This window comes from Hetaerina americana, unplaced genomic scaffold (genome assembly GCF_022747635.1).
Source record: "Hetaerina americana unplaced genomic scaffold, ioHetAmer1.1.p SCAF_36, whole genome shotgun sequence".
Classification (NCBI taxonomy): Eukaryota; Metazoa; Arthropoda; class Insecta; order Odonata; family Calopterygidae; genus Hetaerina; species Hetaerina americana.
Genome location: NW_027286941.1, coordinates 2,604,243 through 2,630,000, shown reverse-complemented (window position 1 = coordinate 2,630,000; position 25,758 = coordinate 2,604,243). Strand labels below are relative to the sequence as shown.

Genomic DNA, 25,758 nt, shown 5'->3' with positions numbered 1-25,758 from the left:
GTGCAAAGCCAATTTTCTGTTCCATAAGAACTCCATTAAGTTAAGAAATGAATGCCTCTTCATTAAAGCGAAAATCTTAATAAAATCCACTTGCACACATTTCACAGAACAAACCACAGTACTAAGTTGTACTTGACATTGAGAACATTAATAAACCATTGACATTTAGAATAAATTGCCATAGAAAGCTATTAGATGCAACCAAAAAGCCTTTTTGAAGACAGACATACAAATAGAAATCAGGTGAAGTACATACACATCAAAAAAATTATTATGTAAAAAATGTCAAAAAATGTAATTAACTTCATAATTACCCAACATTATTGGGAATTTAGTAAAAAATACTTTTCAAGAAATATACAATACTGATGCATATTTTTTTAGAATATTTTCTTAATTAAATTGAAGGAATAAAGCTATTGAAAATATAAGTTTTCAGTAAAGAATATCACTTGAAAAAAACAAACCTTGCAGTCTGAGTTGGTGTATTAGCAGCTGAACCTTTCTTTCCCTCAAGAGATGCTAAATGCTGTTCCAGAGCATCTAGAAGACTGCTAGGGGCCTATAAATAATTTTGGTTAATGTCAAGATTAGAAAATTAGTCCAATATTTTGATGTTGAATGTAATATTTTATTCAAAAAATATATGCATATATTTTATACATCAACAAGTAATAAGTATAAATAGTGATACATATATCTCAACCTTAGATATCAGTTAGCTCTGAAATAACCCATTGTTTTTGTCTTTTAACAAATTAAATTAGCAAAATGTGTGCCAAAAGATATAATTCAAACATTACCTTGGTAAGATCTGGAATGTCTCCTTTGTCAATGCCAACATTCTGAAAAAGAGAAAGCATACATGTTAAATGGTAAACTGAAAAAGATACTACATGCTAACAAATACACTACAACCAAGAATTAGAATATGACAATGAGAAAAATATATCACAAAACACCTGGGTACATCATTTACATATTAAATATTGCCATAATTCACCAATTATGCATTAGAATAAGTAATATGGGATATGAATAAAAATAATATGGCACAAAGACAAATCCCTTGCAACATTTTATTACACCATTAATAAACAAACCTCAGCAACTTTGAGAAACTCGGCAACTCTATCCATTCGAATCAAAAACTTCTTGTAGAGATCTAATGCTTCCCTGCACTGTTTCTTGTTCATATCAAAGTATTTTTCTGAAATATAAAAGAAATCCAGTACATTTATGATACCAATAAATTAAAGTCAACTATGAAAACAAAACAATTGAAAATTTCATGATTTCATGCATACATCCAAGATTTTTCTGCAATCCAAAAGCAATTCTTTATAAAATAAAGTCAACCATGCAAGAAAATAAGCTGTTCATATTGATCAGTAAAATATCGAGCACTGATTTTGGTCGGTCCTTGATATGTTCTAGCCATATGGATGCGGTAAATTCATAATTCATAAATGCCAAGCTTTCATGCTACAGAAAAACCCTCTGTAGAAATACATCCAAAGGCTTACTGAAATTCTTAACATAAGTTTAATGGTTGCAATATGTAAACATTGCAATTAAAACTGATTGTTAAAGAGCAAAGTGTGAAAAAAGGAGAAGGAAAAGGAGAGTTAAAAGAGAACATAATTGCCCCTTCACATTTTTTTTAAATATGAAGGGGACATCTTTGCATGATAGTTTTACAACAATGATAATTTTAATTTGCAAAAATAACATTCACTTCAATTTTTACCTTACCTAGTAAATTAATTATTCCATCATTGTAGCAAGCAAAAAGTCTAATAAGATCCCGGAACAAAAGCATAAATGACATGTTAATGACTCCATTTGTAAGGTCATTTGCTGTACAATCAAATTCTAGCAATGAGTCAAGCTGACTCTGCAATACTGGCAGTGTCTTCAAAAGTTTTTCCGCATTCATTGTTCGAAGAGTACCATCCTCTTTCCTGCAAATATATACGTAGCATCATTAGGATACAAACTCAAAGATAAACCCTATATATCACTGTTAATTTATACAAAACCTTCCCACCTTGTAAACTTATCATTCTGAAGTCAAACAGTCACTCAGCACATTTTTTAACAGTTTCTGATTTCCATAGAATTGACTGAATTTTTTGTGTCAACATTAGATTTATTTTCATTGCACCACATTATATTGAGGCTAACATGAATGCCCAACTTTAAACAATCAATTCAAATGTGAAGTATAGTAGAGAGTGTTTGCACTTTACAGATAGCATGAGCTATACACAAAGAAGGTATCAAGTAGCATTGATGGTACTAAATTAAGGACCAATCTTCAACTAAAACTGTTAACAACACTAATTTATTCATAGCCTAAATACAACTTTCAACATTGCTCAGAAAAGTTGGTACTACAGGGGATCATATATGTAAGTACATGCAGTATGTACTACAGAGCATATATGTACATATGTAGGAATTTTTTTCAACTACATCAAAAACAACACATTTCTAATTTAAAAATTTAAAAAGACAATAATTTGGACTATGTGATTTAATAAATATTAGTGACATTTGCAAGTAGTATCACAATTGACTGCCAACTAACTCAATTATAACACTATATATACCACAAGACTTGGTGAAAATGATGGCAATAAGATTTTTAATGAATGGCTGATTTAAGTATTAGCGAGGAAGAAAATTTAGATTTGTACAAAGGTAAAACATTTTACTATCAAATATGGTACAAAAATATGGAACAAGAACATCAGGAGTAGCATATATACACAAAAGAATCACTTATATGAAATTAATAGCAAGGACATAAAAGATAGAGAGAATAAATAGTGAAAAAATTAGTAATGAGTGACATGTTGGGCAGGTTAAAAAAACAGTTAATGGAAAAAGGAGATATAACAAGACTTGATATCTTGAGGAGGCTTGAGGATAGCAACTGGAGGAGTTAGGCAAATAGAAAACTAGGAGCTTTAAAATCATCCATGAAATACAAAGATGGCATTAAATATTAATTGGAGAAAAATCTAAGAACATGACAAGCGGAAGGAGGTAATTAAAGGAGAGGGTTCACTGATCGGCAAATGAAAGAAATACTATGTTATTAAAAAAGGATTTGCATAGAAAACTATCACCTCTGGTTTCTACATTTTAAACAGCCTTCATTCCATTTTTAAATTAAGAAAAACAACTATCAAATACTATATTATGAGACATTGATTTTTATAAACAAAAATTCAAAGCTAAAAATGGAAAGAAGATGAGCTATATTTTCTATGGTATTTCTATAAATATTTTCTATGGTATTACTTACCCCCTCTTAACTTTGCAGAAATCAAATGCCACAGTCCTGTAGGACAAAGCTTTTTCATTCAGGTATTTGGCATACCGTCGAATAAAAGGAGACATATCATAGCCTGCAACAAAATTGCCTTTCAAAGCAAGCAAGACAAGGAATAAATTATACAAGAGTTATACAACACTTGAGAAATCCTACTCTAACACTTATAACCAACCATATGAATACTTTTCATAGATAAGAGAATAGCAGTAATTTACTTTGAAATTAGTATTTTTAAGTGATATTTACCCTTTAATTTGATTTGACACTAAGAAATGTACTTCAGAAATCATTAAAGCAAAACTTGAATGTTTACCTACAGGCATAATATAAATATATGGTATATTAATTGATGATAAATACCATACAGATGTGAATTAATGAAAATTATCAAACAAAATTATTGGGATGTACAAGTTTTCATATTTATCTGATGGAAGTATCTTGCAAAATTTAGCATTATATTAATTGAAAGTCATCCCTTTATTGAAAATTAATAATAATAACAATTCACTTATCCTATGCCACTGTAATACCAAATGCAATCAAACATACTACAATGAATAATATGAGAATATCCTTGATTATATGCAATTTTGGTATACTAAATACAGTAAAAAACTAATCTGAAACTACCAATAAAATCTGATTACTAACTACATTTTATGAATAAAAATGGATACTTCCAAATTTTTGCATGCATTTTCATCAATGCTTTGAAGTAATATTTAAGTTTTTTAATCACACTATTTTTATGTCAAAATCAAGACTACGTGCTTGTGACAACAGTGAAATTAACAAGGCTAAATAATTGTGAAATTGTGAATCCAGGTGCATTTTATTAACATTTAACTCATGATACCTAATATATACATGCTAAATTTGACTGAATTCCCAATTAAAAATCAAACTAAAATCCTTTGCTGACAATTTATGAGAAAATAATTGGGAGATTTATTTCACCAAAAGATATATTTCCCTTAATTCCCCCCATTCCTGTACTATGATCATTCAAACACCAAAACAGATATAATATTTCACCTGAATCTACTGGTCAAGTAGTTGCAAAACCTACTCCATCCAAAAAATAATGATTTCAGGATAGACAAAAAACTCACCTTTAAGGACTTAGGTTTAAAATTTGCAACTACAGGGTGCAGCAAATGCTTACTTTTACATGAGTTTAACAACAAAACCATAATTTGCTCACCAATATATTAAAACACTTATTCCAGACATCCTTTAGCAGTAAATGATTATCCCTATTCAGTTATGCCTTTATAAGGCTCACTACATCACACCCATTGGGAGAAAAGGTGATATACAATGCATGCAGGAAAACTGGTAACTTGACTTTTCTAGTCTTGTCATTGGACATTCCAAGATCGTTCGAGTCTGACAATTTTGGAATGCCTTGTGCAAAGCATGTTAAGGAACCAGACCAACCAGACACTCAACAATGCTCAATCTGCCTCTTAGTTTGGCCATCAGGTCATCGTGAGGCAAATGAATCTCTTTTGAATTAGTATAAAACATTTCTAACACAATAGGGCAGAGGGTAATACAATGGAGTTTGGATCAGACAATCTTACAAACAGCTGAGTTTGGTCAGCTAAAAAGAGGTGGGCTAAAAGAGTCTGCTTACTTTTTACAGACTAGACTGGATTGATTCCCTGCCCACCTCTAGTGCACTCATCAGAAGACAAAACAAAGTGAATTGCCTCCACCTGCCTCAATTTAACTTTTCAAGTTCCTGTCAGCTGACTGGTGATAAACAGCAGGGTGGCAAGGAGAAAGGAGTGGCAGGAATGGAACAACAAGTCTCAGACAAATCATTATGTCCCTGTACAAAGCAGGCATGATCAAGTACTTACAAGTGATTGGGAGAGAAACAAAAGTGGAGGGTGTCTAATTTTTAAGCAGTTTAAGTTACATATGAACCCTCACCTACTATCACATCAGAAGTAATCATACATGTTGTATAAGGTGAATTGAGTCAACACGTGTCATGATAACAATCAATGGACACATTGTATCATGGCTACACAATGTTCTGAAGGTAAGAAGGCTCAAACTGTCCCTCTAATTGAAACCCCCATTCAACATATCAATGATTTCTTGATTGAATTGATTTTTTATGAAAATTATTGATTTTCATATTTTTAAATTAAATTCATTTGATTTTTTTAAACTGATATTTGATGCTATTGCACAACCTTTTTTAGCAAATCAACATACTTTGTTTCTTATAGCTCTTTCTTTCACCAGAAAATGACCAAATTTAATTTGAAAGCAATTATCAAGCATAAAAAGAATATGCAGGAGGTAGATAAAAATACCAGGTGTACAAGTATAAAATGTGGATTTCAGAAAACAGGATGGTGCACCAATGCAGTTTGTGGTATAAAGATTTGGCACTTATGCTAAAGTGCTCAAGTGCCAGATGTACATGAGTGATAAATTGAAAAATTGTTAAATGCTGTGTTGCCGTGTTCAATATGCTGATATTAATACCAAACGAAGGGCATTTGCGGACAGAATTAATTTTTTGTTTTCATTTGAAGAAAACTGTTGCTGCATCATACCGATTACTTTGAGAAGCTTATGATGAACATGCTCCATCCCAAGATAAGTGTAAATGATGGTTTTGGCATTTTGACTTTGATGATGTAGACAAGGAATACTGAAAACCCCCAAAAATATATGTTGATGTGGAATCACAAGCATTATTGGACAAGGCACAAACACAAAAACAACTTTTAGAGCAATTGAGCATTGATCAACAAGCTGTTTCCAATCACCTACAAGAGATTGGAAAGATTCAGAAGACTGGCAGATGGTTACGACATGAATTGAATGACAGGCAGACGGAGAGGCACACCTCTCCACCTGCCTCTCAAAAACATGTGAAATTTTTCTCGCATGATACAAAAGGAAGTTGTTTTTGCATTGCATCATTACTGGGGATGAAAATTGCATTTATTATTAGAATCCAAAGCACAAAAAATCAGGGGTACACCCAGGCACACCATCTACATCGACCACAAGAGTGAATTGCTTTGGCAAAAAGACAACGCACTGTTTGGTGGGACCCAAAGGGTGTGGTCTATTATGAGTTGTTAAATCCTGGTGAAACTTAATACTGAATACTACCAACAACAATTGTTCGATTTGAACTGTTTGCTGCTTGAAAAAAGACCAGAATACTAAAAGAGGCAAAACAGATTTTTCTTCATGAAAATTCTTCATCACATATGGGCAAAACCGGTTCGCTACAAGTTGGAAGCAATCAGCTGGAAAGTTCTATCCCATGCGGCTTACTCACCAGACTGGGCTCCTTCAATTACCACTTATTTGCATCGATGGGTAACACACTTGCTGAGTAGTGCTTTGGTTTATACGAATATGTGAAAAAATTGCCTCAATGAATAATGTATGGCAAAAGGGAAAGATTTTTACTGGCATGGTATCCACAAATTGCCAGAAGATGGGAGAAATGTCTAACTTGCAATGGAGCATAATTTGAATAAATCTCTTTTTATCATTCTTTCATTTTTTGGGAAAAAATCTTGATTTCATACTTTTACACCAGTTACCAATCCTTGCAGAAAAGTTAGGGAAACGAGGAAGTTGAAACCTGGATAATAAGGGTTAGCAAATAGGAGTAACATGATGACATAATAAAAAGGCATAATTTCAACTCTAAATCTAGAACAAAATAAGCCACAGTTTTATAGGAGGTCAATTTATTTAAAAAATATAATTTCAATAAGCAAGTGGCAGTGGCACTATTTCTATTTCCTTAACTTTTTCCAGCTTTTCAGTTTGCTGAGTGTTTCTAATTTTTTAATTCTAAGATTAAATTAATTAATAACATTTCTACTTTACTCAAATTTACCTTATTGAATAATCCTCACAAATTTCTTAAATTGCTTATTCTTGTCTCACGATCTTTCATTCCTAAGGCAAAAGCACATTGTGAACACCTTTCTGTGTAAATACACCATATCATGACTCAAAAACATTGTTTCTCCAACTTAGAAAGCCAATTCAGTCACATTATATGGCAAAATTACATTATTGGACAAAAATTCAAAACAGAAAAAATAGGCACAAGTGAAATTCAAAAACTAGCCTAACATTCAAGCTGATAGTTTGAGGACTGTTGCCTTAAAGCAGTGCTCTCTGCCAGCCAGAGTCAAAAGCTCAAATTCTTCTGGCCTCATCTTTGCGGTGGTATTATTAGCATGGCACAAATGTTAAAACTACTCCTAAAGAGGTATTTTGGAAAATTTGATTAAATTTTCATTGCAGTTAGTTTATAAGCATGCCAAATTTCAAGGCAAAAATTGGTTTCTCATATATACAATATGAAGGATTTCATTGACTTTGTGAATGGATTGTTAACTCTTGAAGAAAATGCTATTTATTCATAATTTAAAGAAAGTCTTGTTTAGCTTTCTTCATTCAAAGTGAAATTTTCATGAGCTTGAACACAAGTTTTTCATGTATGGTCATTGAAAGTTGAAAAAACATACATTGTTGTATGTGTTTTGCCCCCTTTGCATGGCTCGTGTGTTAAAAACCATTCAATTTTAACTTACATCAATTACTGTATTTTCCCATCCATAAAGGGCATTATCTATACAAAAATATTCAGATGATCGAAGAAATGACTATGTGCATTATGCAATGAAAATTGAAAAAATCCAAACAGACATATTTTTACACACTATATATAATTTTTACACACATATATATATGTAAATACAGATGCGCGGCATCTATACACGTTCAAGATAACTATGAAGCCCTGGGCGTGCGGTATCTATACAAATTTATGATATCTACGAAGTTCTGAGTGCGCATTATCGATGGGAAAATAAGGTCATTTCTACCATGGACTTAGCTGATGCAAACAGCTTTCAGAATCTACATAATTGTTTGTTCCAAAACAAAAATAAACAGCGTAACTCAGCCTACGATCTTATTATTTTAAATTTGGCAGTAATACTGATAACTCTTATCCACAGCCCACTGTGTGTTGGCACAAATTTCATAGAGGGCACAAAACACTTTACCATAGTCATATTATCACCTTGACTTGGCATTGAGGATGGGTATACACAAAACTTGTACCAACACCAAATTCATAGATAAAATAACATGTATACCTTTGTGATCTTTGCTTCATTTCACTTCATTTGTAACAGACCCAAGGTTGTGGATCACCCATTTACAGGAACACAAATGATTACCTCAAAGCACTGTATTTGCAATCTCACTTATCTGAATACAATTAGAATTTTCCCATGAGAATATGTCCAATATGAAGTTTACCCTAATTCATAAATTTCCTTTTCTGTTTCTCAATATTTCCATTCTTCCTCATCCAACCAACCTTCCAGCAGGTACAACAATGGAAATTACTAAAACTTGTCACAAACCTACTTTATTGAATGAACAGAAGCCACATTTATTTTTATGCATTTCAAATAACTAATGATTTAAGAAACAGGTTCACATGTAACTTGGGAGAAATCTTTCATGATGAGAAAGTTTTATGAAGTGACATCACTGCAATTTCCACATATACTTGTAGCTTAATTTTTCAGGACAATGGTTTTCTAACAAGACAAGACCTTTAGGTGGCAATCCGAGAAATGTAGTCATATATACATATATATTTGCAAAATTAGGTGAGGGGGAGTGTGTTCAGATGGAGGGAGTGAGGCCTGAGTAAGATTAAGTAGCAGAGGAAGGGACTTTGCGCAGGTGTACCAAGTTGGCTGAGAAGACATGAAATCTTGTTGGAAGTGAAATGGAGTGAAATTCTATCCTGAATCCACAATTGCAATCCTTCAGATGAAATTTCCAAGTCAAATGCCAACAAAACTCTCCGAACTAGTACACATGAAAAGACCTTGAAGAGGAAACTGCAACACTCCCACTCCAGAGCCTTCAGTCATTTTTATTGAAGTAATAATACGTGATTCACTTCAAGGGAAGGGGATGACATATTTATTTAAATGAAAACCTGAATAACAGCCCGAAGCCTTCAATGGTGAAAGCTAATCATATAAAACTTAAGATTCATTAGGAAGAGAAGATGAGAAATATCATCACCATAAAATTGTATATGGTGTAAAAGAGATCAAGCACAGTAAATATGTACAAAAATTTTATCTAACTTTACGTGCAAGTGTATCAATGGTTTTATACAATGCTGAAGCATCCTTAAGATTTAAGAGCAGTTGTACCAGCCTTTTGGAAAGCTTGGGGAAGAAAACCCTTAACGTGGAAATGCTTAAAGAGTATTTGTCTTGACAATGAAGAAACATAAGTTACTCTCAATGAGGAAAATAAACGTGCCAATAAGTCACACTAAGTGATTTCTATACAGAATAATTTCAAACAACAAAGAAGACAAAGCATACATTTACATGACAAATGCATTCATATTTTCACACCAAACTAAGTGAAATGATTTACATTTTATGTAAGTTGGCAACAAAAGGTGCCATAAAAGTCAACAGGATGAGGGAACTTCAAAATAATACCTTATTTAGAAACAATGTGGTAGAACATGTAAAGCCTCATAAGACCCTATATTGATGCAGCTTATTTATATAGCATTAACATGCTATTGTGATAAATGCACAACTAGACTAGCAAGAAGCAAACATGCTGCTTATGTTGGCCTAGTTGATTTGAAAAAGTTGAGACTTACCAACACGGGCACCTATTGGGCATGCACCATGAGAAAAATAAGAAATAGAATTTTAAAATGAAATATTTACGCCAAACACAATCTCTTATCTTTATTAGTTATGCAATCATTAATGTAATTTGCCTTTTACAATAAGTAAAACCTAAAAGAAAACATTTTTAATGTATTGCCTTTTCTGTATAATAATACCTTTGACATTCTATTTCAAAGTTCCACTTTTAGATATCATGATAATTAAATAAAGGAATGAAAATACACAATTACACACATATAATCTAGGCTACTTTTATGAAACTGAACACATTCTCAGCGAGAGGTTTTCTATTCCCTAAATCCTCAAAATATATGTCCCTTTATTATTTGGATTACGTATTGCACTATTAAACCTTCCAAAATACTTTTTTAAAAATACATGGCAATAACACATTGGATTTTCCAAGTTGTCATGAACTAAGCCATCCTATCTAAAACTATGTTCTTTTCAGGAGGTAGTACCAATTGTTTAGCAGCTCAAATGTACTAAAGGGAACAGACCAAATTTACCTAAATGTTTCTATTAAAACCTTGAGAGTCAGGTTATATTTCACTAGAACTATAATTCTTTGTAAAACATACGGAACCTAAAACTAAAAGATCAGTAAGAAATAGTAACATGATTTTTCGACAAAAATGACAAACTCTCTGTAGATATCTACTTATTTGATACATTTTAACTCATTTGTTTCAACCTCAAAATGACAAAATAACATGTTGAAATGTGAAATAGCCATCAGAGCACAGAAAATGAACACCTGCGCATGACAATAATCATCAGGTAAGGAGGACTAAAATGTGGACTGAGTCAGTTAAGCACAAACATAGAAAGTCCACACTGGTGGTGGCTCCATAGAAAATGTCAGAAATTAAAATTTCAATACAGCCAAAAATAACATTTCAAATAATTTGCCTTACCGGTGCAACCAAATTCTCACTTCCGATGAAATTTTTACTAATGACAATTATTCCTTAAAATGAACATTCAACCCTCAAAAAAATACCAAGTCCTTGAAAGCATGAGCTATAAATTAAGCCATCATTCTTCATCATTAAATCAACAGCTACCATTTTCTGAAGTTTTTAAAAATATTTTTATATTTCTCATTTTATTTCCATCTCTCTCATTATTTTGTTACTGACCAAATGATCTCAGGTTCAAGCACAGGTGATACCTCTAGACATCATCAGCGCAACCACAGCCATTTGACTCTCCTGAAACCATCTAAGAATCAGCAGATGGCAAAGGGAAAACAGTCGGCCCCATATGTATGTGTGTGAAACTCGCATTTGTACTCTAAGCCCTTGCATGAAGAGTTTTGTCCTCAGTTATTAAACCACCTATAGGGTTAGATTACTTAGGTTTCTATTTTCCTATGCTCAAATTTATTCACTTTATAATGAAAAACTATTGATGAATAAAATTGAATTAATTGAAATGAAACAGTTCAAATTTAAATTGATAATTTCAAATGAGCACACCTTATGCGAATATGCTGTAGAGAGCTAAATATGTTCCATGGGGAACATTTCCCAAAGCTTAACATTTACAGATATGAGCATAGAAGCAGTTACACTTATCTAGCCACAGGCATTTTCATATCCTTGCAATAAACCTACCTTGTACTCCACTTTTGTCAAGGAAGTTGCTAAGCTGAAATGTACTATTGCTTGACGCCAAGTATTGAGTAAACCGCTGCAAGGTAAGAAATATTTATTAATTTTATACTTCTGCCAGTTATGTATAACCCGAAAGTGTATAAACACTTGAAAATAGACAAAATCCAAATTACCCATTTCACAGAACTTACCTCATTGCCATAACAAAGTAAGTGGTGAACTGTTATGAGTGCTTTAAACACAACTACCCAATTTGTGTTTTGCGATCGCTCTATCAACAAATTTGCTAGTTGAGGGATGGAGACATTTGGCTCATTTGTGCAATGAAGTAAATCTGAAAAGAGAAGAGAAAAATATGAATGACAAGAATGGTAAGATCGAAAAATGCCCCAATAAAAAATACATCAATCAGTTATCAACTTAAATCCACTAGAATGTGTTATTTCATTTAAGTATTTAATAAAATAGGTCAGTTATAATTCCAATGAAAAAGATGTGCAAGACAGCATCATATGTAGTCAACATTAATCATACAGACAGAATTTGTGTATAGATATAGATATGTCAAAATTCATTGCAACTATCATTTTAAAGGGCAAGCCTGCATTTGCTCCCAAGATTCAAAAGTTGCAAGCTAGAGTTGCATCACAGAGAAAACCTGGGCATCTTAGCCAATGATGTGAGAAAAGAATTTGAACATTACTTATGTTCACTGTACACAACGAATCTGTTTAAGAAGCACATATAATGACACTCCTACTTCGGTACCAAGGTCAACAGTGAAAAGTCTAAATCTAGACAGTCCAACTGACAAGGACAAAACTTTTCTTTTTCCTCCATCACCTAAAAGTGGGTCTCACGCAAGTGATAAGCTTTTACAACGCAAACCATGACACTACATCATAAGCAACAGAACTGAAGTTTAAACACCAATCCATCATTTTCTATGAAGACTCCATGAGCTGAAGAGGATCTGAGAATTCTGCAACAGTTCTCACTCATTGAGAATTTTGAGCTCAATTGTGATTGTTTCGAAAAATGGCATGGGATGTCCCCAGGCTTGCTGTACACATGAAAATCGATAGACTCCAACATCACAGAACAATAAGGCAATTAAAATATACAATAGAGAGATATAGGGAAGGCAAATGATGACTAGGGCAGTTGCTTCTCTTGCTTTATGTTTATTATGCTCAACTTCAGATGGTGCATGCCCAAGTTGCATGCCCAAGGTGCACACACCTTAAGAAGGTGCACACCCAAGGTAATGACATCCAACACAAATAGCAAGGAAAGCTAAACATAAAAACTAGAAGACATTAAACAGCACAGGTTTACCTAGGCAGCCTTTTTGAAAAAATAACCTTGAACCTTGCCAATGAAAGATTTATTCTCCTAAGTAGTTATTGAAAGTATTTCCTGGAGGGGAAAATGAGTGTAGCTCCACCTCAATTCAATTAATAGGGTATACTTAAGTTAAAAAATACCATACATTGTGTTCAACTGCCTAGAGAAATATTAACAAATGGATTATTCCCTTAAAAAAAGTGCCCACAATACCAAATCACTTGTTTCCCTTAGGATATTATGGAAGCAGCAGAATTACTATATAAGCAGAATATTCCCATGACCTGCACAACCATCCCATCTGAGATTGAGATTAAGTTTCAGTATTACACTACTGGAGAAAGAATATGGTCAAAGATTACAGTGGAAACATTATAATGATTTCTTGTGAAAGAAAGTCTTTCTTCATGAAATAATCATGTCCAGTATTTGCTACCTTCACTATATGCTATCATTATTGGAGCATCATTTTTCAAAGAATATTATTGGATGTTCAAAGCCTGTGAGTGTAATGGTCGGTAGTAGTTCATGTTTAATTTCAAATGCAATTGCGTTAACTGAACCTTCAAATATCTTATTCTTCCTGTTCATGCAAATAATTAGTACGTGAAAGCATTAATGTTTAAGTTAGTTACTTTCATTACATGCTTTTACACATCATTGCAACAGTTGCTATTACAGAACACGCTAACACACTGGATGAGTTCTAAAATAGTCATCACTTGCAGTGCTTCGAAATTATTTATGTAGTGTTGGTATTTAACAATCTCAAGATGAGAATATAAAAAATAATATTTAATAATCCTAGGATACATATACTGAAAAAAGCTTAGGTTTTTTAGAGTTTTGCGCTCTGGCAAACATGGATGTCAATAAAAAAGTAAAATTCCAGTAATACTTAAGTTATTAAGAAACTAATTGGCATCATAACTGTGAATTATGGATTCTTATCCTCTTCTTAAACAGTAAGCATTAGCATAAAACAATTGTGATGCGGTATGGTTAAGATCATAAAGAAGTATGTATTTAAGTAAGTTATGCTCAAAAAATCCACACCAACTGTTTTGGGAAAGTATATTTTGTGAACCCAAGCATTAGAGGGTATGTAGCACTGATTTATGCAATTTATTGTACGTTGTTATTAATAGGTTATAACATTTTATTATTTCAAGATAACAGATTCATTGAATACATAAAAAGTTCCAAACAGTATCCAATATCTTTATAATCTGATTTAGAACTGCTATAATTATGTAATCATAGCGATTTTAGAAGAATTAGACAAGGCAACTTCATCAGATTTTTCCATTTAAATCATGAAGACAAGTCCATTTCCATTTAAAGTCAACTTGTTTGTAATGAATAACTGATTGTAGCACTTTTTCCCTTAATAACAAGTGGAAAGTGCTACGATCAGTTATTCATTATGTTCGACTTCCACCACAGCATGCCCGAAGCTACTCAATTTTGTATTGATTAGTATAATCTGGGTTAAATGTTTTTATAATATTTTTACTCATTAATTTTAACTTGGCAAATCATTTTGTAATAATTATTTCTAAAGGAGGTTTTTGAAATATATTTATTTATTAAAATATGTAGATAGGTGCTCAGCAAAAAATAGATTACATCAATTAAGTAATCAGAACGAAGGACCAAGTAGTGTTGATTGAATGAATAGCAAATACGACATCATATGATGGAGAACACGTTTTTCATCAAAGAAATACACTATTTTAATGGTCTGAACACCTTGAAAGAAAATTCTTTGAGCAAACTAAAATATTTTTATTAAAAAAAAAGGAATCGCATAAAATATACGTTTTAAGCATATTTTTAAAAATATTTTTCAAAAACCTTGACCAAATATAATGTAATTTTCGAATAAAACCAAAATATCAATGTTATTCATGCTCAAAGTTGTAAACTATTCTTTTACAGAATATTTATCAAGTTTTGCATACTTTTATTCAAACCACAGAAAGCAGGAGAAACATTTTATTGATCATTCTCAAAAAGATCCGGGTAAGAACATTTAGTAATATATTTGAAAGACAATAATGTAATATTTAACGATGTACCGGGCAGCAAACTTGGGAGATCCAGGCAGTTGCACCGCGGATCGCCGCGACCCGCAATACACTCCCTCACATTCCGGGCCGTATCTACCCACACCCTTGAAGTAATTAACTATGCAAAGAGCTTCACTTCGCAAAAGCTTTGCAAAGCCATAGGATGCTTCAAATAACACGTTGGAGAGCAGTCGAAATATCGTAGAAATGCGGTATGTATAGGGATTGGGAAATCAAAACTAGTAAATACACGAGTAAACTATTCCTCCTGATCAAGTTTAACGACAATATTTTAACATTTCATTGAGCTTTCCGCTTTCAGGAAAACTGCATAACATTTGTTTTTTTTATCTTGATTCTCATCCCATATCTAACGCACTGAGTTTCCAATCCACTCAGCAATGCTTGTAACCCCTTGGCTGACTGACAAATTAGAGCTTGGTCATCGGCAAACCTAACTGATTTTACGAATTCCCCGCCCACTTTCATTCCTACCTCCAGTTCTTCCCACGCCTCGTTGATCATTTCCTCTGCATACAGGTTGAACAGCAACGGTGATAATGGGCAACCCTGCCTTACACCCCTTCCTAACACTGCCCATCCTGACTCCCCGTTTCCCACCCGCACCTGAGCAGTCTGAGACATGTACAGGTTGTGGATTAGCCTCCTTTCTCTCCAATCTATTCCTATTTTCTGCAATATACTCAATGCTACAATTTCAGAGTGTAAAAATCATTCGCCTTGACTGGGATTCGAACCCAGATCCCTCAATATCCGGTCGAGTGCTTTAGCCACTTAAGGTAACGAGGCGTCCTCTTAATAGCTAATAATAGCTTAAGTGGCTAAAGCACTCGACCGGATATTGAGGGATCTGGGTTCGAAACCCAGTCAAGGCGAATGATTTTTACACTCTGAAATTGTTGCATTGAAATGCACATTAGCGGATGACTCCGTTAAAAGTTACTGTTGCGGCATCTCCCGCAGTTTCTTTGGAATTTGCAATATACTCATTAGTTTTTTCCAGTTCACTCTATCAAAAGCTTTTTCGAAATCTACGAAACAGGCAAATACCTCCTGGTTGTGTTCTATATTCCTCTCGATTAATATTCTCATTACTGCAATGGCATCTCGCGTACCTCTTCCATTCCTAAACCCAAACTGATCATCCCCCAAGTAATCATTTGCCCTACTCTCTATCCTTTTGTTTATGATCCTGAGAACAACTTTAGCTGCGTGGGATATCAAACTTATCGTCCTGTAGTCCTCACATGATCTAGCCTTTACCTTTTTCGGAATAGGAACTAAGACTGATCTCATAAAGTCTTCCGGCCAAATTCCTTCCTAATAAATACTATGGATCAGCCCATATAGCCTCTTCCACCCACATTTTCCTAAGCATTTTAAAAGTTCCACGGGAATGTTATCTACCCCCACGGCCTTATTTACTTTCATCTCCCTTATTGCCCTTCCTATCTCATTGTCTAGTATGCCTGGACCTAAGCTGTCTTCCTCTACGTCATTTTCTTTTTCAATGTCTAACTTTGTTGGTCTGAGTTCTTTACTATACAGTTCTTCTATATACTCCTTCCATATCTCTTGGATCTTTCCTGCGTCAAATATTACCTTACCCGCCTTATTTCTAACTGCTATCGTTGATCTCCCTTTCTTACTTCCCGATAACGATTTAACTTTTCTGTACAGCGCACCGATTTCACCCTTCCTCTGCAGACTTTCCATATCCTCGCACTGCGTTTTTCACCATGCTTCTTTTGCTTTATTTGTTGCCCGCCTCAATTTATTGTTCAATTCTTTGTACTTCATTTTGCCTAACTCTGTATTTACATTCTTCCATTTTCGCCGCTCATCCATCTTTGTAATCATCTCATGCGTGATCCATGGTTTCCTAGTCCTTTTAGCGTTAACGGTTCCAATAGTGTCTTTTGCGGCTTTAGACAACCCTTTCTTGATACTTTCCCATTTTTCTTCGATAGTACTTCGTTTTTTACCCTCCTCCGTGATTTCCTCTACCGCCTTTTTTATTCCTTCCTTTTCAAACCATTTAATGCTTCTACATTCCATTTTCTAACTCGCCGCCCCTGCCTTATCTTTTTGAAACGGACGCTACATTTCATGACAACTAAATTGTGGTCAGAGTCCGCATCCGCTCCCGGGAAGCTGTGGGAATTTATCACACTGTTCCTAAACCTGCGTCTAACCAGGATATAATCTAGCTGATATCTTCCTGAGTCACCTGGCATTTTCCATGTATACCTGCGTCTTTTGTGGTGTCTAAACCAAGTGTTGGTGATGACTAACCCCTGTCTCCTGCAGAACTCAACTGCTTTCTCTCCGCAGTCATTCCTCGTGCCTAAACCGTAGTCCCCGACCTCATCACCATCTCTTCCTTCGCCTACCGTCGCATTCCATTTTCTAACTCGCCGCCCCTGCCTTATCTTTTTGAAACGGACGCTACATTTCATGACAACTAAATTGTGGTCAGAGTCCGACAGACACACGTGCGATTATGTCCTCTAACTGATCGTATATCCTATCGACCTCTTCTTCCTTATGGTTGCCCGGTGGCATGTATACCTGAATAATAACCAAGTTCGTCGGTTCTGCTTTTATCTCTATTAGTAATAATCTATCCGTTACCTGCTCTATGTTGACTACGCTTCTTCCTACCTCTTCATTTAATACTATGGCAACCCCTCGTTGGCTCTCGTCCCCGCCGCTGTATATTATTCTATGATTATCACTCCAATAATCCCCGCTATCCTTCCATCTCACCTCGCATAGACCTAAAATATCTATTTTCCCCTTTCCATCTCACGCTTAACATTCTCCAATTTCCCTCTCCTCATCATTGTCCAAACATTCCAAGTTCCTATTCTAACTAAGTTGGTCTTCTTCCCCTGCGTCTTCTGTCCTGCTGCTGCTGGTTTTCCCTTGCAAGGGTTTCGTGGGATGACGACCGCGGAAGCCTTGCCTCCTCCGCTGCCGGGCACGACACACGGCCGATTGGGCCAAGCCCCGTAGTTGCCAGGGCTCAAAATCTCTGTTTTGTCCATCATGTAAATCTTGCGAAGGATAATTGGGGTGGTTTCCCGCTGCCTTCCTCAATAGTGTTTTTAACGTGACACCATCACTTACTGGCCGCCCTACTGGGGTCAGACGCCATTGCAGCCGCCTCACTGAGGAACAGACGCTGCGTGGACTACCTTTCGTCTGGCTCCTAACCTTCGACCTATCTGGCATGGGTGACCCTACCAGGAGCAATTATTATTACTCCCGCCAACACAGCTCTTGGGGTCATCGGAACGCACAAGCCCTTCCACCACGTCAAGGTTGCAGTCCGGGGAGGGGATGATTAGAATACTTGTCTTAAATTACTGATTTAATTTGCCCAAATTTGGAATATACAAATGCAAAAGGATACACCTAGATTTGCAGGATAAGAAGAAACACAATGTGAGAATAATAATAGAGTAGGGGACATGAGCAAAGTGAAAGGAATTTGCAGATATATGAACAGGCAATTTGAGACATGGAAGGGTGCTCTTTTGGCTATTCAAACTTAACGTTTTTTAACCACCATCATTGAACCCCCCGACCTCAATTAATTGAACCATCATTTTTGTTTTAATCTCACAGAAAAAATTACTTCTACCGATAGGTGTGAACTTCTCGCAGATTTTCACAGCTTCGTTCTTCTCAATTTCTTTAACGAGATACTGATATTTGTGATCAAAGAAATTTTATGATAGGTAATTACTTTATAGATGTGTTTTCACCGGGCACAACTAATGAAAACTTGCAGCAATTTTAAATACTGTGAGTGGAAAAATATTCCAGAGTGAGTGATGGTATGTAATCCTAATGCAACATGAAAACAGGAGGTCGTCCGAATAAAAATGTACACCGGAGTTGCGTTACCGACTTAATAAGTAACGTATACGTGTCTGGGATGGCCAAATGTGCCTCTCTTTCCTCTTCGGACGCTTTGGTGGGCTCTGGGAAGAAAATCAAACCAACGCCTAGGTATTTGTGAGAGAGATTCTGCGATAGAATACATTTTGTCATCATCTTCAGCTATGAATTATTGGCAGATTTCCGTGCAATGAGACGGAAGATTGACAAGGAAAGGAGTGTAAACATACTCGTATGTGACGTTTTAATAGATGTTGAGAATCATTTCCGCTGCGCTGAGCCGAAATGATTGTTTCGGGCGGACAACTTCGTTCTATAAGTGTATTCACTCGATAATACATATGCTACACTTTTAAAGAAAACGTTCACGTAAAATCCTGGATGGATTGAAGAGATGCGGAATACTACCTTGATCAAAAAGTTCCCGGAATAACCACCGTGTGGCGCTCCCATCGTTCCGATTTGAGTTCTGTTTTTTTTTGTTAAATTGGTACATCTGTTGTTAATATTCCCTTTAAATCTTAGTGTCATAACTTGACATTTGCAAAAGTTACGGTCGGTTTTTGGTATGTCCATCAGTGCTTCCTGCGATTTTTCCATTACTTCCTCTCGGCTGCTAAAACGCGTTCCCCGTAATGGTTTTTTAACTCGATTGAACAGAAAGAAGTCACAGGGAGCCAAATCAGGTGAATTCGGTGGCTGTTGGATGGTATTTGTTGCATTTTTCGTCAAAAAATTACGAATAATGATAGCACTGTGCGACGGTGCGTTATCATGGTGCAAAATCCACGAGTTTTCTGCCCACATTTCTGGTCTCTTTCGGCGAATTGCTTCACGCAAACGTCTCATAACGCCCAAATAATACTCTTTGTTTACTGTCTGGCCTTCTGGCAAAAATTCATGATGCACTACACCGTTGTAATCCATGAAAACCGTCAGCATTGCCTTCTTTTTTGACTGAAAACGACGTGGTTTTTTTGGTCTCGGCTCATTTGGTTAACGCCATTCACTTGCCTGATGTCTGGATTGCGTGTCGTACTCATAAACCCACGTCTCGTCTCCAGTAATGATCCTTTTGATGAATGTGGGATCGGATTCAGCCTCGCAAATCATGTCTTTTGCGACGTCAACACGGTCTCTTTTTTGCATGAAATTGAGGTCTTTTGCTGCTACACGACGGAAACCCAAATCATTAACCACAATGTCTTGGGCGGATCCATAGGCAATGTTCAAGTCCTCCGCTATTTCTCTGATGGTTAATTTGCGGTTATTGACCAACATTTCTTTTACTTTATCAATTTTTTCACCGACTTTCGATGTCGATGGTCTGCCACTGCGTTCATCATCTTCGATTGACTCACGACCACTTCTGAACCGCTCGTGCCACTGGTAAACGACCGTTTTTTTTAGAGAATCGTTGCCGAAACACTTTTCCAACATTTCCAACGACCGTGCGCCACTAAATCCGTTTTTTACGCAAAATTTAATACAAGTTCGTTGTTGCAAATTTAAATCCATTTCTGCAATTGTAAAAAATCGCCAACACACACAGAGATAGATGTACTCTTGGCTACGTAACTTTTGCAAATGTCAAGTTATGACACTAAGATTTAAAGGGAATATCAACAACAGATGTACCAATTTAACAAAAAAAAACAGAACTCAAATCGGAACGATGGGAGCGCCACACGGTGGTTATTCCGGGAACTTTTTGATCAAGGTAGTATATAAGTAAGATGGGTGTGTGCTTATTTATAAGGTGTGTATATTTGTGTGATTGAATATTACTATATTATGTTTTGCTAAAAATGCTATAAAAATCACAATAGCAACTCTTATGAGAGATAATAAACGAATTGAAATTTTCAGGCCTATTTTGTGGAGAAATGGAGAAGAAGAGGGTTAGGATGGACCGTGCGACAAGCATGACGGTCGTGGAGAGGAAGCCATCGAAAGAGACTTCTTTCCGATATAAATCGGTAACCCCGTCCCTCCTGAAACGGTGGAAGTCCAGGAAACAGAGGGACTTGATGCCTTCCGAAGACCGATACCTTCCTCCAATACCGGTATTTCGGTCACCAGGTGACCATCAACGGGGAGAGCAATCAAATGGGAACTTGAACTTGGAGGAAGAAATGCACCAGGCACTGTCCCAAGGTCAAGTGACTAGGAACTAATATATGACAACTACAACGAAATAGATACTTAGCTACACCTTGCATTAGAATTTCCTTCCAAAATATTCACTTATTTGAAAATTCATTTAGACTTCGATGTTTCTTGTGAACAAATAGAACACAATAATTCATAACACTGAGCAATTTCTGGTTATGGTTCTCTTATCGCTGAGCATGACACAGATCCCAGTCGGAACTACTAGTTTTTACCATCGTCTGCAAGTACCGTCAGTAACTGAAAGGGCCTTACAGATCTAAAAAAATAATGCCTATTTTTATATATTAGACCCCTTCCCCGATTTTTTTGGCAACTTTGCGAAGTGAAATCATTCCCTCCTTTATTCCGACTTTCCCGACAGGATGACTGCCACCATTAAAAGCAGCATATGGCATTTCCATGTGATGATGGCGTTTTCCTGTCTGCACAGAGTGATATTTTGCGAGCGGCAATGCAAGGGGAAAGAAACTAAGAGCTATTCTACATTGAAGTACTCCGACAGAGAATACTGTCTTTTTGCATGAACTGGATTTAACGGCTCCCTTCAGAGCATCCATAAAGAATATCACTGAAAAATCCGACGTACCTGGGTTTCGAATTCAGACTAAGCTTGTTAGGCAAGCACAAGGCACGAATACTGAGCCAAATGGCGCGAGGAAAGGAAGAGAACTTTACATTCTACTTAAAGCGCAAAAATCTACATGACTTTCATAATTATTGCTGGTATCGGATTAGTAATTGAATAATTCAGTACAACGAGGCACAAAGCGAAGTCATATTCAAATCTTCCCCACAATCGCCTAAATAGTCTGCTCAGCCAAAAATGAATGCTAGAAACTGGGAAAACCAACGAACGTCAAGGAGAGATAAGTTGAGAATACGATTTGGGAAGAGGGGACATTTCGGGGAGACAGAATCCATCCAGTACCAAACCAGGCCAGCGTCGGTGTGACTTATCAACAGCGGACTTCCGGGGCATCATTCACATGCAGACTGATAGAAAAAGCTTTTACCGAGAGCATTCCGTTTTAGAAAGAAATGTTAACTACGTTAAATAGACACCCCAGAGAGTTGGCAGCGGTAGTTTGATACTGCCACACTCAGTTCCACTGATCAAACGATCGTCCAAGAAGAGGAATGTCACAAGTGTTACATCAAGCTGTACGCTCGGCGTAAATTATTTAAAGACCGTTAAAATAAACACTCATCACATAACCGTGAAAGTAAAACTTGAGCTCAATGTTCAAAAAGCTGTTGTGTACGGGAGCTGATATTCTTCACCGAAAGGAACTGCTTTTTAAAAAGAATCTGCGTGCGGCAATATCTCACCAAATTGGCGACCATTCAAATTATGTACACTGCCTGCTCAACTATGTATATCCAAAATTATACCTAGGAAACCAATAAAACAATGCAGCATTATCGATTGCGTATGCCACTGCAGGGCTCTTAGTCAATTCCAAAACATATGAAACGAAAAATCAATACGATGAATTTATCAAAATATGCATTCAAAATTACATCAATTTTCATAATTTCACACTCCAATGAAAAAGCATTATTTTTTTACAATTAAGATATTGCATTACGCTTCCATTTTACATACCGTTATTTCACAAAATTTTTTTTCAAGATGAAATATTAAAGGAACCGCAGAGAAATCATCAAGAATATCGCTGATCGGTCTCAAATGCTATCTACGCAGAAAGAAATTTTATACATGCTTCTACATTTGTGAATTTAATAAATCGTGTATCAATTTCGACGCATTCTATGACCTAGAAGTTTTACATTAAATTATTTAAAGGACGTTTCTGAATAATTGTTTACTCTCATGCACAAATCAATTACATTATATTCATTATATATCATTCGAGTTGATGGTTGACCGAGAAGGAATAATTTTAGACCCTCATGACATTGAGAGGAAAGAGCTACGACTAGTTAAAGAAAAATTGACTGTGGGACATAGAGGCATAAAATCATCCCTAACTCAATTCTTGGTCGAAACAATCATAAGCGTAACGTTCGACAATTTTAACTACTCGAATGCCCTCAATCACTCAATTAGCAAGTGACCTAACAACCACTTTCCACACTCAGTGTGTCGCAGGGTAAGGCGTAATTGTTGTTTGAGTCGAATATTTCTTACACCATTTGGTTGAGCCAAACGGCAATCCCCTAAGACTTCCCATTGAAATACACACACGGACTAAATTCCGCGTCAAACGATACAATGGCTTATCACAAGGTATTGTTATCACCAATACTGGTTGCGTTTTTGTAAACATAAAAAAATGTCATTCTTTACCAATGACGGCAAACTCCAATTTCTTGTATTTACAAGAAACACTCTCTAAAAGAAAACTTGTCATATGATTCAACATTATCATCTACAGATAAAATTCACTACTATGAAATAAAAATGTGAGAATAAAGCTCAAGACGGTAGACGTTGGGGCACTCAAGAGCCTCACTTTAGAAATGTTAATCAACCTTTGATCGTTCTGAAATTTGCGAGATATTTCATTTACTCAATTTTGCACGCGAAGAACACTCGAAAATCCCACAATTGCGGCAGGACTTCAACGGATATTACTGTTGCATGCAATTAAAAGTCAATATTAAAACAAGTATGAAAAAAATCCGGAGACTTTCCTTACTGCAGAATCAGGCCACTTAGGAAAAATATTTAAAAAGAAACATTTCTTTCCCCTTTCCTAATTAGACTGCTCCACTATAAACCATTTTACCTTCTCTACCCCTGCATTCCTCCCCCTCTCATAAACTCCTATTCCAACTAAATTCATTTCCTGTCGGAAGTGAATAAAACCGATGGCTGAGGCAATTAGGATAGATAAAAATTACAATCACATTGCAAGAGGGTATGGACACTTGCTGGAAGAATTGAGATAAACTGCATCGACGTCAATCAATGAGCTAAGAAGAGGGTTCCACAGAATTGACGCCTCATCTCCCCACACAATTCCACTCCTTTCCATTAATTATACTACAGAATTCCCTTCGTATACTTTCCTACCCTGAGCGCTCGTTAATGACCAAAAGAGAGGCTCCACGGCCCCCTGAACGTAAAATTTGCGCGTGCGTTTAGTGCGCTGGCAGGAGGTAGCCACAGGGCGATGCCATACCTCAAATAAATATTGTACCCCGGCTTAATTCCTTAGTAGCATACGAAAGCCAAACTTCGGTTACCGAATGCATGACTGTGAATGAACATTAATAAATATTTAAAGGCTAAGAATTCTGTAAATAAGTTATTCTTGTTGATTCAAGCACATAACCAGAAAATCGTAACGTATTTGACGGCCCTTATAAAATCGGCCAAGAATACCCCAGATTCACATAAATGCCTCGAAGGGCCTTGAATAGAACTGAAGGAAGAATATAATGTAAGCCAATTTCAGACAAATATCAGTTTTCTCCTTTTGTACTTCCAAGTCAAGTATGCAGTTTCACCCTCCCGTTGAGAAATATGCAAAATAAATATCTCAAGTAAATAGCCGAGCAGGAGGGTGGAAATTTAGTCTCGAAAATGTAGCTACAAAATTATTGGCTAGGGGGATGAAAAAAAAAAGTTTTGAAAATTCGGCCTCGAAAATTTCCATTTTCAATTTAAGCAACACGTAGTTTATTTTCATATGACCGCAGTACGGATCATGAATTCCTCCGTCCTACTCCTTAGGATGTGTGCGCTCCATCCATTGACGTAATTTGTAAGAGGTGGCACACGAAAGCCCTGGAGGGAGGAGCTATTGCATCGCTGACAAAGACATATGGAAAGCCATTAAAGATTTTGTGCTGAATTTTCAAGCTGAAGATAAGTGAAAACAGCGTCACAACCAACAAAGCCACAACTACAGCATGTAAAAAGTCGGAATTGGGGGATAGCAACTACTTGCTGCCATATTTCTCTTCCTACCAACTTCCCCCAAACACCTACACCTGTATATTCTCAACAACACTCAACAGGTCCGGTTATCTACCCCTATCTAGCGCATTCAGAACCGCGCAAATAAAATTAAGCAAGTGAACTCCTAATGGCTTTGAAAGTCGATGACAGTGCAGTGAAGACAAATTTTGTGAAATTTCAAGTCTGTACGACAAGGACTTCGTGAATAATCATGTAGTATAATTTAGCGGTGTGGCATTCCGATCACATGGCAAAGCGAATTTTACTCTACGGTGCTAGTGATGTGAGAGGAAATGTTACGCTGGAGGGAATAGAAGACAATCAAGATATTTGTGCATTTACGATAAAATATTACACTCGATTATGAACAAGTAGCAAATAAATGATATCCCCTGGCAATAATTCCTCCACTTTCAGTAACGGCGTGCCAGTGAGAACTCAAGGATCAGTGTCGGTCAACGTTAGTCCACAACGAATTTACCGCTCGACTACATGGATGAATGATACGTACACGTCTTCTACGATATGTGAACGCTTTTCCCCCGCAGTGCCACCTTAATTTCATCGTTTCACTTTA

General features: G+C 35.9%; 1 protein-coding gene across 16 annotated transcripts in view; it reads right to left on the bottom strand.

Annotated features, from left to right (window-relative positions):
* lap (phosphatidylinositol-binding clathrin assembly protein lap) overlaps positions 1-25,758 on the bottom strand; it is a 105,909-nt gene that overhangs the window by 58,561 nt on the left and 21,590 nt on the right. For 14 of the 16 annotated variants that reach the window (XM_071589300.1, XM_071589301.1, XM_071589311.1 and 11 more), the window contains exons 2-9: positions 11,918-12,060; positions 11,727-11,802; positions 10,074-10,085; positions 3,317-3,434; positions 1,756-1,964; positions 1,104-1,210; positions 804-845; positions 468-562 (exon numbers count right to left, since the gene is read on the bottom strand). In XM_071589300.1, coding sequence (XP_071445401.1) covers positions 468-562; positions 804-845; positions 1,104-1,210; positions 1,756-1,964; positions 3,317-3,434; positions 10,074-10,085; positions 11,727-11,802; positions 11,918-12,060 — 802 coding nt within the window. The remainder of the gene's footprint in view (positions 1-467; positions 563-803; positions 846-1,103; positions 1,211-1,755; positions 1,965-3,316; positions 3,435-10,073; positions 10,086-11,726; positions 11,803-11,917; positions 12,061-25,758) is intronic. The other 2 variants (XM_071589303.1, XM_071589302.1) reach the window with 2 other exon arrangements.